The sequence below is a fragment of the Phocoena sinus genome, chromosome 8, assembly GCF_008692025.1.
Source record: "Phocoena sinus isolate mPhoSin1 chromosome 8, mPhoSin1.pri, whole genome shotgun sequence".
NCBI classification, from domain to species: domain Eukaryota; kingdom Metazoa; phylum Chordata; class Mammalia; order Artiodactyla; family Phocoenidae; genus Phocoena; species Phocoena sinus.
This window is the reverse complement of record NC_045770.1, coordinates 59,901,712-59,918,667: the sequence shown is the minus strand read 5'-3', so window position 1 is coordinate 59,918,667 and position 16,956 is coordinate 59,901,712. Positions and strand designations below refer to the sequence as shown.

At 47.1% G+C, this 16,956-nt stretch overlaps 1 protein-coding gene across 3 annotated transcripts in view; it reads right to left on the bottom strand.

Annotated features, from left to right (window-relative positions):
• CLPB (caseinolytic mitochondrial matrix peptidase chaperone subunit B) overlaps positions 1-16,956 on the bottom strand; it is a 149,011-nt gene that overhangs the window by 25,899 nt on the left and 106,156 nt on the right. For all 3 annotated transcript variants that reach the window (XM_032641087.1, XM_032641086.1, XM_032641089.1), the window contains exons 6-7: positions 14,025-14,122; positions 1,347-1,461 (exon numbers count right to left, since the gene is read on the bottom strand). In XM_032641087.1, the coding sequence (XP_032496978.1) occupies positions 1,347-1,461; positions 14,025-14,122 (213 nt within the window). The remainder of the gene's footprint in view (positions 1-1,346; positions 1,462-14,024; positions 14,123-16,956) is intronic.

The following is a 16,956-nucleotide window of genomic DNA, read 5'->3' as shown; positions in this document are numbered from 1 at the left end:
GACTAGATGCAGCACCAGATGCAACATGTGAGTGGGACTGACCACGACATCACAGGGAAGAGGTTTTTAATTTTCTTTTTTTTTTTTTTTGGCCAAGCCACGTGGCACGTGGGATCCCAGTCCCTGACCAGGGATTGAACCTGCACCCTCTGCAGTGGAAGCGCAGAGTCCTAACCACTGGACCTCCAGGGAAGTACCGGAAAGAAGTTTTTAAACTTGAGCTGAGCATCAGATTGCCTGCAGGGCCTGTTAAAACACAGATTTCTGGGGAATTCCCTGGGGGCCCAGTGGTTAGGACTCTGCTTTCACTGCCGAGGGTATGGGTTCAATCCTTGGTCGGAGAACTAAGATCCCATAAGCTGCATGGCATGGCCAAAAAAATAAATTAAAAAATAACCCCCAAAAACAAAACCCACAGATTTCTGAGGCCCCCTGCGAGAACTTCTTATTCCACAGGTCTGGGCTGAGGCCTCAGATCTACATTTCCAACAAGTTCCCAGAGGATGCTGGTGCTGCTGGTCCAGAGACCACTTTGAGAACCACTGCCCTGGGGGATACCCCTTGTCTAGGCCAGGCATAGGGTTCCACTGACCTTACCTCACCTGTCTGAGGTCACCCTCAGGGAGTCATGCACCTGAGTAGAGGAACAATAGTGAGGCCACCATCCTAAGCAGAATCTTAGTTTGATATATCTCTCTAGTGGGATCTGCATGGGGAGGAGGGCCATTAGATTAGGAGTTACACCAGCAGGCAGTCTAGCTCCCAGGGGTCAAAGTATCGGACATAAAGAACTTCTGAGGTGGAGAAGAAGGCACTCCAAGACTTGTTCAGAATATTTTCCCCAAAATTGAACCAGCTGCTGACAAATTATACTGAAGTGTGGCAGAGTCCTGTGCTGGGAGACAGAAGATAAAAGTTCTAGTTCTGGCTCAACTGCTACATTACTAGTGATGGACAAACTCTTGTTCCTCTCTGGGTCTCAGTTTCCCTACCTGAAAAATGGGGGTGGGGTGGGGGCAGTAGACCAGATGAAGGTCAGAGTTAAATTCAAAGCATACAAAAGCAGCCTTGAGCAAATTACTGAAGTGCTCTGTCTCAGCTTCCTCACCTGCAAAAGAGGAATTTAATGGCACCAACCTCATAGGGTTGCTGTAAAGATTAAATGACACAACATACGCAAAGAGCTTAGAACACTCCCTGGAACATAGGAAGTACTCAACAAATGTTATGTTGTAATATTATTAGCCACTTCTCCCCAGCATGGAGACAGCAGGACTACAGCTCACTGGGGCAGACTGCGAGCTTCCTTGCCCTTTTTGGTGCAGGCCAGCATCTCGTATACTCACCAGCACCTACTGTGGCGATGGCACTCTCCTGGCCAATGATGTGCTCCTTCAGCCGCTGCTCCAGGGGAAAGCGGCGCCGTTCCTCAGCCTCACGTTTCCGCTGCTTCTCTTGGTACTGTGGGGAGAGAGGGAAGGTGGCTCAGGAGTGCTGGGCCCAGGAGGATCCTAGTTTCATTCTATCCCCCAACCCAGGGGGGAAAAACACAGGTTTTTTTCTCTGAGGGTCCTGATGCACAGCTCTGGCTCATGACCACTGGAGGCTGGCCCAGTCCTCCCCCTGCCCCTCAACCTAGGCCTCACCTCATCTCCCTACCTCGGGTGGCCATTGCTCAGGGGTCCTGCCTCACCCTGCTAGTAAGTACTGCTAGTAAATTAACCCTTGACTCTGGCGTCTGACAGAAGATTTGGTTCGAATCTCAGCTCTATCACTTACAAGATGCGCTCATTACCTGGAGCAAGTTACTTTGCCCCAGTTTTCTCCTCTGTAAATTGGGGGTTAAATATGATAATGTATATAGAATGTGCCTAGCATCATGGCTGATGTGCACTGAGTGCTTACAAATATAGGTTCCTTTCCTTTTCCACTTATCCTCTTTTTCTATAAATTTATTTATTTATTTTATTTTTGGCTGTGTTGGGTCCTTGTTGGTGCATGTGGGCTTTCTTTTAGTTGTGGTGAGTGAGGGCTACTCTTTGTTGTGGTGCGTGGGCTTCTCATTGCGGTGGCTTCTCTTGTTGCAGAGCACGGGCTCTAGGCGTGCAGGCTTCAGTAGTTGTGGTCCACGGGCTCGAGTGCAGGCTCAGTAGTGGTGGCACATGGGCTTAGTTGTTCCACGACGTGTGGGATCTTCCCAGACCAGGGATCGACACGTGTCCCCTGCATTGGCAGGCGGATTCTTAACCACTGCACCACCAGGGAAGTCCTCCACTTAACCTCTTGAAAACCATTTTGGTTTTTAAACCAGAGCTACGAACACCCTCTACTTCAATGATACTGCATTTCAATTAAACACAACTATTCAGCAATTGCTGTGTGCCTGGCCCTGTGCATGCAGTGATGGAAAGGTAGGGCAGGGGGAAGGAGGAGGATTATACCCTGCCCCCTGGGAGGTTTAGATGATGCTGAGTGCCTGGCATATGTCTGGCCTCCGGCCTGGTCCATTTCAGAAAAGGCAGACGGAGGAGGCCCGAGCTTGGTCCTGCTGCGAGGGAGAAGAGAAAAGCCAGGTCTTGCTCTCAGGAAGCTCAAAGTTGTGCAGGGGAGGTGAGGCAGGGTCTGTACATAGATACTACTCAGGCAGAATTAGCCATTTCCCTCATGGTTCCAAAGCATGTGTGCCTATTTCTAGCCTTGTACCTATCACTAAAAAAAAAAATTACTTGAAAACCAGTTTGTTGCATGTGTGTGATTCTGTCTTCCAAATCAATTATGAGCCCCCTGAGGGTGTAGGCACTGCCTTTTACTCACTGCTATTCCCGGCACGGGTCCTGGCACAGTGGAGGCATCTGGTGAATATTTGCAAAAATGAAGTTGATGACAGATATAAAGAGAAATTAACAGCTAGACTGGGTGGTGTAGGAGTACAGAGAAGGGAAGGATACATAAAGCACGGAACAATTCTGGGAGACAGGAGGCTTGAAGGAGCTGGAATACTGGGCTAGGTGGGAGCTGTGGGACTATCTGGAGACTGGGCAAAGAGGGGTGAGTGTGTGGGTCTGATGATAAAGCATTTATGGAGGCCAGGGGATGGAGGGTGGGGGAAGGAAACAGGTCTTGAAGTGGGATGGAAAGACCTGGGTCTTCAGGAGGCTTCTTCCCCCTAGGGCCCCTGTAATACTGACAGCTTTCTAGAAAGCGAGCTGCCAAGGTATGGCCCTGTCACAAAAGTTGTGGCTGCAGATTGCTCTTGCAGGGAGAGTGGATGAAAAATACCTGCTGCTTGGGCAGTGTTTTCCTGTTAAGGTAGTGACCTTGACAGAAGTTAAAAAAAATAAATAGCGAACAATCCAATTTCGGCTGTTCCTATCAGTCTGTAACTGAAAGCTCCCATCAGTTCCGGGGTTTCATACGAGCAATAATTCGGCGCTGATCCCAGCGGAGCAACACTTGCTGGTTGGAATCCAGCGCGTCATCGTGCAGCTCCCTCAGGCGCCACATACATCACCTGGCTCTACCGACTCCAGCCATATATCTGCCTCCTCCTCCCTGTCCACCCAACCCCTTTCAGCACTCGAGTCCACTGGGGTGGAAGGCTCTGATGGTGAGATGCACACATACCTGCTGGTACAGCAGTGGCCAGCGGCCTGGCCAGCTCACAGTCAGTCTGGCTGCAGAAGGAAGCTGGCCTCGGAGGGTTTGTTAGGTCTGTTTCGTCACTTCCCCTCAGGGATGGATATTCCTGCCTCTGGGCCTTTTGCTCACACTGCTCCCTCAGCACAAAAGTCTTCTTTATTCCCACCTACCTCTAAGTGATCTCAGTTTAAATACCAAATTGCCTAAGGAGCCTGTTGCCCTGGCCCCGGGACCTCCAGAGCACTTACTTAACTGACTGTTTATGTCTCCTTACTCCACACATGAGGTCCGTAGTGACAAAGCCCATGTTTTATTCATTGCTATAGCTCCAGCACCTAGCATAGGGCCCTACTCACAGAAGAAGTCAATACATGTTGCCAACCGAATGAGGTAACTACCGTTTGTGGAACAGCTGCTGTGTGAAAGGCATGGTACTCAGCACTTTATGTGTAGTGTCTCACTGAATTCTTATAGTAGTCCCCATCTGGAGTTTGACTCCTCTTCTGGCTCACAGTGGGGTACACAGTGTGGCAGAAAGAAGCAGCTTTGCTCCACAAAGATGTGAATTTAGACCTCGCCTAATCCAGTTACTAGTTAGCTGACCTTGGGGAAGTTAATTCACCTCCCTGAATTTCAGTTTCCGCATCTCTAACACGATGATGGTACTCACACCTACCTTGCAGGATCCTTGTGAGGATTAAGTGAGGTGATGTATACGAAACAATTGGCAGGTCTCTGGCATACAACAAATGTGTATGTAGAAGTCGCTATGTGAAAGACTCAAGTGGCCAGCATAGTACCTGGCCTGTGGCAGGCCTCTGATAAATGTAACTTCTCCTTTGCTGCATTTTGATAACTGATTATCTAACCCAGTGCCTTTTTTGTTTGATTATTTTTGTTTTGGTGCTGGAACCCTTTTAACTAATTTAATCTGCACGGAGCCCACAGATAAGGGGAACAGTTGCTCCGGCTTAAGCAGAAGCCAGAGGCCAAGTCCACGTGGATGCCCCCACTTGCCCCAGTGTGGCTCCTGAGGCTTCTCCCCCTAGGAACCCTGGGTCTGCAGGGTACAGTCTCAACACCAACTGAGTTCTCAGGACACCTCTACTGTCTGGGGTGGCTCAGCTCTGCCTGTTAATTTTCCTTACACGGTAGAGAACTCCACATCTAGGTACTTTCTTTATGGGGCCTCACAAAACATATCTTCTTTCCTTTGCTACAGGCAAAGCCTAACATGACATTTCCCGCCACTTTGTTGGTTTGGGTACGGCCACCATGGCCTCCTTAAGTCTTTTTCAGGGACATATTTCTACCTCCTATAACTCGACTTCACTGTCATGATTTTAGGTTATCTTAGTATTCCTATTATTTTCTTGGGCAATGGGAAAGGGTTCTTGACATTTATGGGGGTGAGCATGGGGGAAAGGTTGCACTGTGATCTGGCTGGTTTCTCAGGAGCTTTCTAGATGGTACTGGGAAAGATTCAACCTATGGCTTAAATCTGAGCACATCCTGATTCTAGCATACTCCCTCCCAGCCTGAAGCCCTATGTATATCTCCTCAGAGAAACTTCTGAAACTGGATCAGACTTTTTGATAAAAATGTACAGGACAATGGGATTAAACCAGGTAGAAGGTTACTGCTTCATGCTCTTTTCCTAATGCTTATTAGCACAGAGTTTATATTAAAAAATATGCTGAATGAATGAATGACTTTTTAAGGCATGAGCTATGAGTTCAGGCTTGTGGAAAACTAACCAATGGAAGAACCTAGGAAAAGAAAACACTTGGTCTGTATATATTCTATTTGGGGGAGAGGAGAGAGAAGGATGGGAGAAGGCACTTGGTAAGGGTCTACGAATGTGGGCTACTGCTGTTCCCGGCTTTCTGAGGAAATGGGGAGGAAGGCTACAGGGACTGAGGTCAAGGCCCTGCCTTGACAGGATTCCACTGGAGGAGAAGACAGGTTAGATGACCCAGCCTGCAAAAGTAGGGGGCACTGGGCTGAGAGGCCCAAGAAGCTACCCAGGAGAGCAAGAGCGGGGGAGTGATCATCTTCTTAATAAAAGCCACATGCAATTAGCTTCAGAAGCCCCCACCTGGAGCTAGCAGCAACCAGCTCCCAATGCTTCATCTCGGCCGGATAATCATGGCCACTGGTTTCCATCATTCTTGATTTAATATGGCACCCCTCCTGGCTCTGAGTGCATTTACAGGAAAGGCCTGGGAGGCTGAGGCGAAGCCTAGCTGGGCTCTCGCTAGGAAGTGGGTGGCTGGGCAGAGAGGCTCTGCGGAGGAGGGTTACAGGGAGAAGGGGTATGGCAGCACACCTACTGTTGGGCATTCCTCAGGAACAGGTCTGATAATAAACCTGGTAGTACATTCACTGAGAGAGGAGCTAGGGTAGGGGTGGTAGGCAGAATGAGACCCTGGACAAGAACAGGATAAGCATGGAGGAGGGAAGAGAAGAGAGGCCAAGCTGCAGTTTGTCTCTTGTGGGAGGTCAGGGCAGAGCCCACTGGCTGCTCACACACTCAGATATGCCCCATCCTCCTGACTCCCTGATCCAACCCCAACTTACATCACAGTCAGGGCTTCTACCATGCCCTGAAGCTGTGGGGGAGAGAGAGGACTGGGTGCAGAGGCCAACAAAGGGGACCATGGGGCAACAGATGAGACTGGAGGGGTGTGGGATGATGGAAAGAGTCCTGAGAAGGGGGGTGATGACAAGAGGAGCCCAGGGGTCCAACAAAGGAGCCTGGGAAATACAGAGCAGACAGGAGAGGAGACTGGGGGACAAGAGGGGCACCTAAGGGAACTCAAAGTCTCTTGAACTAGCTCAGAATCCACATCCTTGTAGAGGAAAGCTGGGTACAGAGCAGGCATCAGTCCCATCAGACTTGAGGACAACTATGTCAGCATCCCAGATTCCATTCTCCTCTCCTCCAGTCAATCCTCCTTTTGCCGCCAGAGCCATATTTTTAACATGTAAATCAGATCATGTCATTCCTTTGCAAATAGCTGGGTTGATCCAGAGACAACAGTGGTGAGAGAAGGTTAAGAGGCGCAAGGAGTGGCTAAGGTGAGAAAATGGGTTATGTTCTCCTCAGTCCATCACATCAGGAGGCACGTGATGCTCCTGTACCTGTGGCTGGGGATGTTAATTTTGATCACTTGGTTAAGGTGGTCTCTGCTAAGTTTCTCCAACATTTTTCCCTTTGTAATTAATAAGTACCTTGTGGGGTGGGACTCAGTGACTGTGAAAATATCCTGTTACTCCTCAAACTTCCACTCACTAGTTTGAACATGGACTGATGAGTCTTGCTTGATTTAGAACCAACTGTTCTAAGTCTCACAGCCCTGTGGAGTTCAGAGGATCTCCTCCTCCCTCACTGTCCAGAGATGAAGTAATTAAAGCAGGGTCCCACTGGTAGCAAGTAATAAAGGCAGAACACTAACCCTTGTGTCTAACTCCAGTGCCTGCACTTTCCACCCTGGAGATAAGAAAAGACCTGTTCTTGCCTTCAGGAAGTTCAGAGCCTGTTTAGGAAGATGAGACTTAAAACACAAATTTCATATTCCTACTTTTAGCATGGGGTTACCTAACGAATTTATTGAAAATAAACACCATAGGGTGTTCTTGCCAGAAATGTATAATCTGAGTTGAATCATAAGGAAACATTAGACAAACCGAAATTGAGGACGGTCTACAAAATAACCAGCTTGTACTCGTTAGAATGTCAAGGTCATGAAAGACAGACTGAGGAACTGTTCCAGATTAAAGGAGATCAGGGCTTCCCTGGTGGCGCAGTTGTTAAGAATCTGCCTGCCAATGCAGGGGACACAAGTTCGAGCCCTGGTCCGGGAAGATCCCACATGCCGCGGAGCAATGAAGCCCGTGTGCCACAACTACTGAGCCTGTGCTCTAGAGCCCGTGAACCACAAAACTACTGAGCCTGTGTGCCACAACTACTGTAGCTAGCGCACCTAGAGCCCGTGCTCCACAGCAAGAGAAGCCACCGCAATGAGAAGCCCCGTGCACCGCAACGAAGAGTAGCTCCTGCTCACTGCAACTAGAGAAAGCCACGTGCGGCAACAAAGACCCAACACAGCCAAAAAAAAAAATTAATTAAAACAATTAAAAAATAAAGGAGACCAAAGAGACATGAAAACTGAATCCAGCTTCAGATCCAGAATTTTCTTGTAAAGAGAATTATTGGGACAACTGGTGAAATCTGAATAACATCTATAGACTAGTTAATATCAATATTAATGCTCTGATTTTAAGGATTGTACTGAGATTATATAAGAAAATGCCCTTTATTTTTTAGGAAATTCATACAAGTATTTAGGGGTAAAGGGGTATCGAGTATATAACTTAACCCTCAAATGGTTCAGAGAAAATTATACATATCTCTCTCTATATATTATTTATATATACATAAGTAATAAAGCAAGTGCAATAAAATGTTAACAACTGGTATTATGGGTGAAGGTTTATGGGAATTTGCTGTACTATCTTTGAAATTATGTAAAAGTAAAAGTGAAACAAATCAGGACAATGCTTACCCTTAGGGATAGGTAGTGACTGGAGGGGAGTATGATGCAAATGAGTGCTTGTAATAGTCTATTTCTTGATCAGGTATATTCAGCTTGTAAAAATACAGTGAGCTGTATACTTACGCGTACTTTATACAAATATGTTTCAACAAACAGTTTTTGAGAAGTTAAAAGAAGGGACTTCCCTGGTGGCGCAGTTGTTAAGAATCCGCCTGCCAATGCAGGCGACACGGGTTCGAGCCCTGGTCCGGGAAGATCCCATATGCAGCAGAGCAACTAAGCCCTGTGTGCCACAATGTGCACCTGCGCTCTAGAGCCCGCGAGCCACAACTACTGAGCCCACGTGCCACAACTACTGAAGCTCGTGCACCTAGAGCCTGTGCTCTGCAACAAGAGAAGCCACTGTAATGAGAAGCCCGCGCACCGCAATGAAGAGTAGCCCCTGCTTACCGCAACTAGAGAAAGCCTGCGCGCAGCAATGAAGACCCAACGCAGCCACAAAAAAAAAAAAAAAAAAAAAAAAAAAAAAAAAAAAAAAAAAGAAGCAAAAAGAAAAAGAAAGAAAGCAAAAGCCTGTCCCCGTAAAGCATGGAGTGCTGTTCTTGGCCCATGGAGAACCTGTAACGAAGGTCAGATGGTGCTGTCTGGGCCATCTGGGCCAAGCACAGAGCCAGGCATGCGGCACAGTGGCTCTCGAAATGAGATGCGAAGCAGGGAGCAGGTTGGGCAAGGCAGGGAAGGGATAGCTCTTCACCTTAAGCCAGGAGGAACATAACTCTCTTACCCTCCTGTATACCTCACCTGTTCTCTCCTGATAGCTTCCTTCAGATCTTATGGGAGCACCCAGGCTTGCAGCCCAGAATGAGGGGCTCAGGGGAGCACTGCATCCCCAGCTACCCCTGAAGCAAATGAAAAAATACAGAGATAGGAAATGTGCTTGTGATTCTGTCACTGGGATATGCAAATAAGATATATATGATAGGCCTATCTGCCTAATATTCCTGCCAATTCATTCTCTGGATGTGATTAAAATGAGCAATAAATTCCTCGTGAGTCTCGGTGGAGTGAGGATCTGGGAGTGGAGATGCGGGCTGGCACAAGCACGTCCCCCTCAGCTGAATATTCATCATGGAATAGCTCCCTATATTTTTGTTTTATCTGCCATCATGTACACAGAGATAGATTTGTACCTCTCCTTCATCTCTTAGTTAAGATGTGGAAATGGTCTAAGCTTTAAGTATTAAACTCTCCAGCTAGTGAAATCCTTCAAAGTGAGATCACAGTTATCTTCTCTATGAAGCCTGCCCTGCTTATTCTGTCTGGAGGTGATCCATGCTTTCCTGGGGCCCCCACAAACTCTGTATGGACCCCTCCTAAGGCACAAGTCAGTCTGTGCGTATCAGAGCTAAGAGCGCCTGCCTCTCCCCATCTTCCTCTCCCAACAGCCAGCTCAGGAGACAGGAGCTGGGCTTCTGCACACTGAGAGAACTGAGCAAACCAGCCATGAGGAGAAACTTATTTAAGCCACCTAAGGTGACAGAGATTCTTTTTTTTTTTTTTTGCGTTACACGGGCCTCTCACTGTTGTGGCCTCTCCCGTTGGGGAGCACAGGCTCCGGACGCGCAGGCTCAGCGGCCATGGCTCACAGGCCCAGCCTCTCCGTGGCATGTGGGATCTTCCCGGACCGGGGCATGAACCCATGTCCCCTGCATCGGCAGGCGGACTCTCAACCCCTGCGCCACCAGGGAAGCCCGACAGAGATTCTTAGATAAGTGAGTGACACATTTTAAAAGGCAGAAGAAAATTAAAAATTAGGCTTATGGATAATTCTAAAATGAGAAAATCATCAAGAAATAATAAGTGAAAAAAGCAGATTCCAAATATGGAACTAGGATCATAACTCATAACACCTTCAGGACCAAGTACAATGTACAAATGTCTGACAGGCAAGCACATAATACAATAGGAAATAGGTGCCTGTGGCTGGAGAGTCCACGCTCCAACCTCTAAGGCATTATACTCACATTAAAAAAAAAAAGTTGGCAAAATAAAACATGGCTGCCAGCTTGAGACCCCTGGGGTTTATACAGTAGGCTACTAACCAGGTTAAAAAAAAAAAGACCACTTATATAAATATATATAGATATGGTCCAGAAAAGGCAAATGTAGTATCATAAGAAGAAATCTCTGATTCCTATCCCAATAGTTACTAATAATAGCTTGATTTTCTAAAGTCACTTGCTTTATTTCAGCTTCAGATTTCTCATTTGTAAAATGTGGGGAATAAGAGCCACTTCATGGCTTTGTTACAGGATTAGAAAAAATATATATTAGAACACCTGGCAGAGTGCCTAGATGCACTTGATAAATGGTACCTACAATTATTATAAATAATTAGAAACATTAATAGCAGTTATGTACAGGTAGTCAAGCTATCAGGCTAAAACGTTTTTAACTGAGATTCAGTTCAGTTGACATCTCTTCCAGGAAGCCTTCCTTGATCTCCCAGGCAGTATTAGAAGCCACCTTGGCTTTCCATAGTCCCTGTCCCTGGGCTTCCCTGGGACTGATGACTTGGTGGTGTCATGCTTTACTTGCCTGTCTCCTCACCAGATTGGGACCTCCTTGAGGGTTTCACCCAGTTGTCTTCTTCCCATCTAGCTGAGAGCCTGGCACACAGATGTCATTCATAAATATGGACTGACTTATTTAATTCTCTTCATTTTACTCTCCAAATTTTCCATAATGGGAAAGATGACTTTTATAATTACAAATTTTCTATAAAGAGCCCATAACTGACTATAGAGGTAGGTGAAGGTGGAAGAGGCTGAGCTGGGTGGCAGGGGGATGCTGGATGGAAAGCAGGGGAGGAAGATAAGATCAGAGTGGTGGTAACCTACGTCTAGACAAAGAGCCAGGAGATGAGGTCTCAGGTTGGAGCCTCAGCACCCTCCAGGCCTGAATCATTATGTTACTGACATGGGGCCTGAACTCAGAAAGGAGCAGCTGCTGCTTACTTACTGGCAGAGGGAGACAGAACCCAGTCTAAAGCAGTGTTCTTCCCCTGAAACTCTTCCGCAAAACTCTTCTGCACATTTTTGAAAAGGCAGTTTTTTGCAGCTTGGAGGAAAAAAGCAGAGCGGAAAGAATGGGTGACCATGGAGATGCTGAGCATCTAAGAGAAAGACAACGCTGCTGACATCCAGGGAGAGGTGAGGGTGGTTCACGTGGGTAGAATTTGAGGGGACTGCAGAGCAATCAAGTGGAAGTGCTCAGCAGACAGGTGAACATTTCGGAAGGAGGAAATCCAGACTGGGTAAAGGGATCAAGTGCAGAGAGGTGACGACAGAGAAAGTCTTCCAGCTGAGAGGTGACAGAACCCCTGGGCTGGCTCTGAGTGGTCCTCTAGCCTCTAAAGGCAGTCACTGCCTGGGGTCACAGCTCTGTGAGGGAGCTCCTCCTGCAGCAGCCATCCGTTAGGCCTGGCTCTGTCTTAGTCCTAATACTGAATTAATTTCCTCTCCTCCCATCCCCCCACAGTCATCCCTGTGTCTACGTGCGTCTCTCCTTTCCGGGCCAGACGCCCCATTGCCTTCGGCCTTTTCTCATGGCACAGTTCTGCTTGCCTCCTTACTGCCCCCCTCTGCACAGATTCTAAGAGCTCAGTCTACTCAGAAGGTAGCATTTGCAATTGCCCTCTGTGGTCCAGAAGAATCTGACTGGCACAGAGGACGCAACTGCCACTTATTCACTCGGGACACCAGCTTTGTACTGATGTGGCTGACATCAGGCCATTTCTCGGGCAGCCAAATTTTGTTAAGGGTCCCTCTGCAGTCCTAACCCTTCCACCCGCTCTGGCACTAAGTGGCCTGTTCTCCTGCTTTACATGACTAGACCAGGGCCTGCCCTATGTCACACCACCTGACAAAATGGGTACTTTTGGCCAAGTGCAGCGCTTGCTCTCAGGGGACAGTGGTTTGGCCTGAAAAGGGAGATAATGATGGGGAGGCAGTCCCTGAAGTGACTTGAAACAGTGCTCAGGGATTTCCTTATGGCATGGGGGAAGCTGACCCAACTACAGGACAGGAACATGGGATTAGTTCCAGTGAGTTGTGAGTGGAAGTAAAGGGTCCTACTTCCAGGCTGAGCAGTTAGCTGCAGATGCAAGGTCCTTCAGAGCACTCTCTCCTCTCTATAAGCGAGCAGCAGTATTTCAGAGGGTGGCTGCTCTGCCAGTCAGGTCCCTGAGGATCTAGGATGAGCACAAACCCCCTCTGCTGACCTTCATGTGTAGCATGAGGTAAAAATGAATCTTTGCTGTTTTAAGCCTCCGAAATTTTGGGTTGTTACAATACCATGACCTAGTTTATCCTGACTGCTACACAGACAATGGTATTTTGAATGGAACCTTAGAAACCACTTAGTCACAATGTTTTCACAAAGGTAAACGGATCTTCAAGAGGGGAAGCGCTCACCCGAGGTCACCCAGTCAGTGAGTGGGGGAGCTGGGATCATAACCCCTGTCTTGTCTGTCTTAGTCCGGTGACCTAAGTGCTCTTACTCAAGACACAGAGAATATGTGCCACTAGGTGGGACCTGTCACTCTTAATCATCTCAAAGCACTTCGGCCAGTTTGCCAATGAGAGACTCCATGATGCTGGAAAGAGCTCAAGACTGAGAGTCAGAAACCAAGCCTTCCAGTTCCAGTCCTGCCAGTGAACCTACTATATGACCTCCTGTCCAAGTCTTAGTTACGGTTTTGACAGTAACTCACTCTGGGACCAAATGCAAGTCACACCACATCCCTGGGGTCCAGTCTCCCCAGGAGGAAAAGAAGTCATTTGATTTAGGTTTCAGAGATTTAAAATGTGTGCCCACAGCACAGCCTTCAGGGAGGTTACCTGGGGGGTAGGGACAGTCTGGTGGGCGGGGCACTGGGCCACCTCTCCTTCAACAAGAACAGCTCTATTTTCCTCTGACTTATTTGTTTAGACTTCGATAAGATTTCCCATCACCGGACTTGATGACTTCTCAGGTTCCTGCCAGCTCTGAGATTTGTGATTCTAGTTCTTGGATTCTGCCAAGCACTTTCTGAGATATAATTGGGTAGCTGAGAGGAGCAGAAGGCAGCCTGTTTTCAGAAGGTTCAAAAGTCTGGTTGAGAAGATCAAATGAAGATGGAGATTGTTTTGGCTCAGATTCCACACAAGGCTCTCTGGAGTGTGTGTGGAGGGAAGAGGTCAGGGAATAGCTCTAGAAGGAGTGATGATGGGAAAGGATTACTTGATGAGGCTAAAGAATACATGAGGCCTGAGGAAATAGTACTTAGGCTGATTTATGTCTTGCTGTTCTTCCTCCTATGAAAAGGAGCTGGAAGGTCCATTACCTCAAAAACTGAATTTGAAAGTCCTCAGAAGCCAGAAGTGGCCCAGGCCTCTTCCTGGTCAGGAAGAGGGGTGGCTTCCTATTCTTTTTTTTTTTTTGCGGTATGCGGGCCTCTCACTGTTGTGGCCTCTCCCGTTGCGGAGCGCAGGCTCAGCGGCCATGGCTCACGGGCCCATCCGCTCCGCGGCATGTGGGATCTTCCCGGACCGGGGCAGGAACCGGTGTCCCCTGCATTGGCAGGCGGACTCTCAACCACTGCGCCACCAGGGAAGCCCGTGGCTTCCTATTCTTGATGAGAGTGGGGGTTGGATTTCAATTTAAATAGACAATAATCCCCTAAGGAGAAGTGGCCCTTGGTGTGGAACTTGACATAATTTAATGAGTGAAAGACCAAATGCAGCATGGAGTGCCCACAGGCCTTCTCCTTTCTTTGAGACTTACCTTGGCCTCAGAAGTCCTTAAAAGCTTCATCACCTCCCCTTCTCGAGCATAATCCAAGGGTGTATGTCCCATTTCATTCCTCTGCAGGGGGTTAGCTCCTGGCAGGAGGAGAAGGAGAAATAGAGCCTCTATGAGTGATCAGTGGGCTCTCGGCCCTCCCTCAGAGGTGGCTTGTGCCTTGATTTCAGTGTAAGGAATGCTCACAGAAATATGGAGCAACTGAAACCTAACAGATTGAAATACATGTTAAGCTACTCTGAGAGAGGAGTTCTCAGTCCTCTCTGACACAGAGGTCAGGGTACTGAGGCTCCTACATGGGCATGCACACGTGCAGAAACACACCACCCACGCAGAGAGGCGCCACCCACACAGATATGCTATACACACACACAGGTGTGCTGTGCATACAAAAATACACACAGCCAAACATGCTAAAAAATAACACCAAACACGCACATAGATTAATACACCCCAACACCAATGCGTTATTCATTAAAATGCCCGCATTATCAAATTTGTTTGTACACAGATGAATATTCATTCATCAAAATCATATAAAAATCTAAAGCACAGAATATACGAAGTAACAATGAAAAGGCCCCCTTCTTTCTACTCTCTGCCTCTCCCTCTCCTTCAATGCTCTCTTCCTTCTGGACACTTCCTGCCTACCAGAGTCAGCTGAGTCCTCTGGTCATCATCAGCAACCTGGCTGTGCCAGCCCTCACCGGTGCTACTTGTTGGTGAGTTTGTGCACTCAGGCAGGCATTTCCTCCAATCATTAGTTCCTATGATTTGAAGACAAAGAACTTTAAGTATAACAAAAAGAAGAGGCTTGCTGGGGGCCATGCATCTACCTTCTCTCACTTTCAAGTGCCGGCAGCTGATGAGCCCTGAATAAAGTGTCCACTTGGTGCAAAGCCTTGTGGACAGGCAGTCGTGGAGGAAAGGCTACTCTAACCCCCATGCTATCAGAATCTCCTTCCCAAAGCCTAGGTCTGAGAACCTCACTCTCCTCTTCAAAAACTGTCCATTCCATTCAATTTGCCAAATCTTGAATGAGTGGGGCCTGGGAACATGGAAGACTCAGATCTGGCCCTGCTCTAAAAGCACTTCTCTTAAGAACTATGTGTTAAATGGAACATTAAGGTAGTGGTCAACTAGTACTCCTTGATCTTCTTTTTTGCTAGGGAAGTGTTGTCTAGAAGTAAAGAAGGGTTAAGACACAGTCCCTGCCACAGGATATAATAAGTTGGCTGGGGACACTAACTACACAGGTAAGGCCATGTCACCATGAGGCCTGGCTCGGGGGGATGTCCAGCCACTGTTTGTTGATGGACAGTAAAAATCAGTGTTTCTCAATCCCAGGCTGAGGAAACATTTATATCATGATATAAAATCATTCCTATTGAAACTCTCTTTTTTTTTTTTTTTTTTTTTTTGCGGTATGCGGGCCTCTCACTGTTGTGGCCTCTCCAGTTGCGGAGCACAGGCTCTGGATGCGCAGGCTCAGCGGCCATGGCTCACGGGCCCAGCCGCTCCGCGGCATGTGGGATCTTCCCGGACCAGGGCACGAACCCGTGTCCCCTGCATCAGCAGGCGGACTCTCAACCACTGAGCCACCAGGGAAGCCCAACTCTCTGCTTCTTAAAGGACTATAAACTTACCGACAATGGCAAACATTCATTAAGCATTTACAAGTGGCTGTTTGCCTGGGCTGCAGAGAAGAGGTGTGGGAGGACGAGGGGAAAGGAACAGAGAGCAGAAAGTATGATCCAGGCCAAGGAAACTTACTGTCAATAAGAAAAATTAATACTTTTATACATGATCCTATTTTCTAATAGAAATCTGGTATAAAATATTAATATAAATAATCTTTACTATAATATAATTCACATACCATTTAAAGTATACAATTCAAAAAAATAAATATACAATTCAGTGGTTTTAAATGCACTTACAACATCATACATCATCACCACTATCTAATTCCAGATCACTTTCATCATCCTGAAAGGAAACCCCGTCACCATTATCAGAGACACTCCTCATTCCCCTCAACCCCAGCAACCATTAGCCTATTTTCTGTTCCTGTATTTGCCTACACTTGACATTTCATATAAATGGCATCATACAACATGTGGTCTTTTCAGTCTGGCTTTTTAAATTTAGCATGTTTTCAAGGTTCATCCATGTTGCAGCACATGTCATTCATGCTACAACATGAATGTAGGAATATAGCACGTACTTCTTTCTTTTATGGTTGAATAATATTCCATTCTATGGACGTACCCCATTTTGTTTACCTATTCACCAGCTGATGAACATTTGAGTTGTTCCCCTCTTTTGGCTATTATGAATATGCTGCTACAAACATCTGTGTACAAGTCTTTGCATGGACGTATGTTTTCATGTCTCGGGTATATATCTAGAAGTGGTGATGATAATAAGAATAATAGCCACTGGTATTTACTTACTATGTGCTAGGCACGGTGCTCTGTACTTTATATACGTTATATCATTAAATCCTTACAACCATCCTGAGGGGCAGGAATTAAATTACCATGCTACAGACATGGAAACTGGGCTCAGAGGAGTGAGACAACTAGCCAAGGTCACAAAGTCATTTGTTTGGAGCAGGAGTCGAACCCTGGTTGACTACAGTTCTCCACACTCCCACCAGGGCAGCCATGACACACCACTGGTGAAAAATCATTCTGTGGTTTTTTACTGTTTACAGGATAAAATACAACCTTCCTAATAAGGAGGGTGCCTGGGTTCTTCCTAACTAGCAGGCAAGTCCTCAGATGCTCAGTTGGAGCCTCATTTTTTCTTTCAATTCTGTTGGTGCTTACTGGGCACTGTGTATCAGGGCCCTGTATATAGGAAGATGGGGGACTGCCAAAGCCAATGAAGAGTTTTCTTTTTTACATTT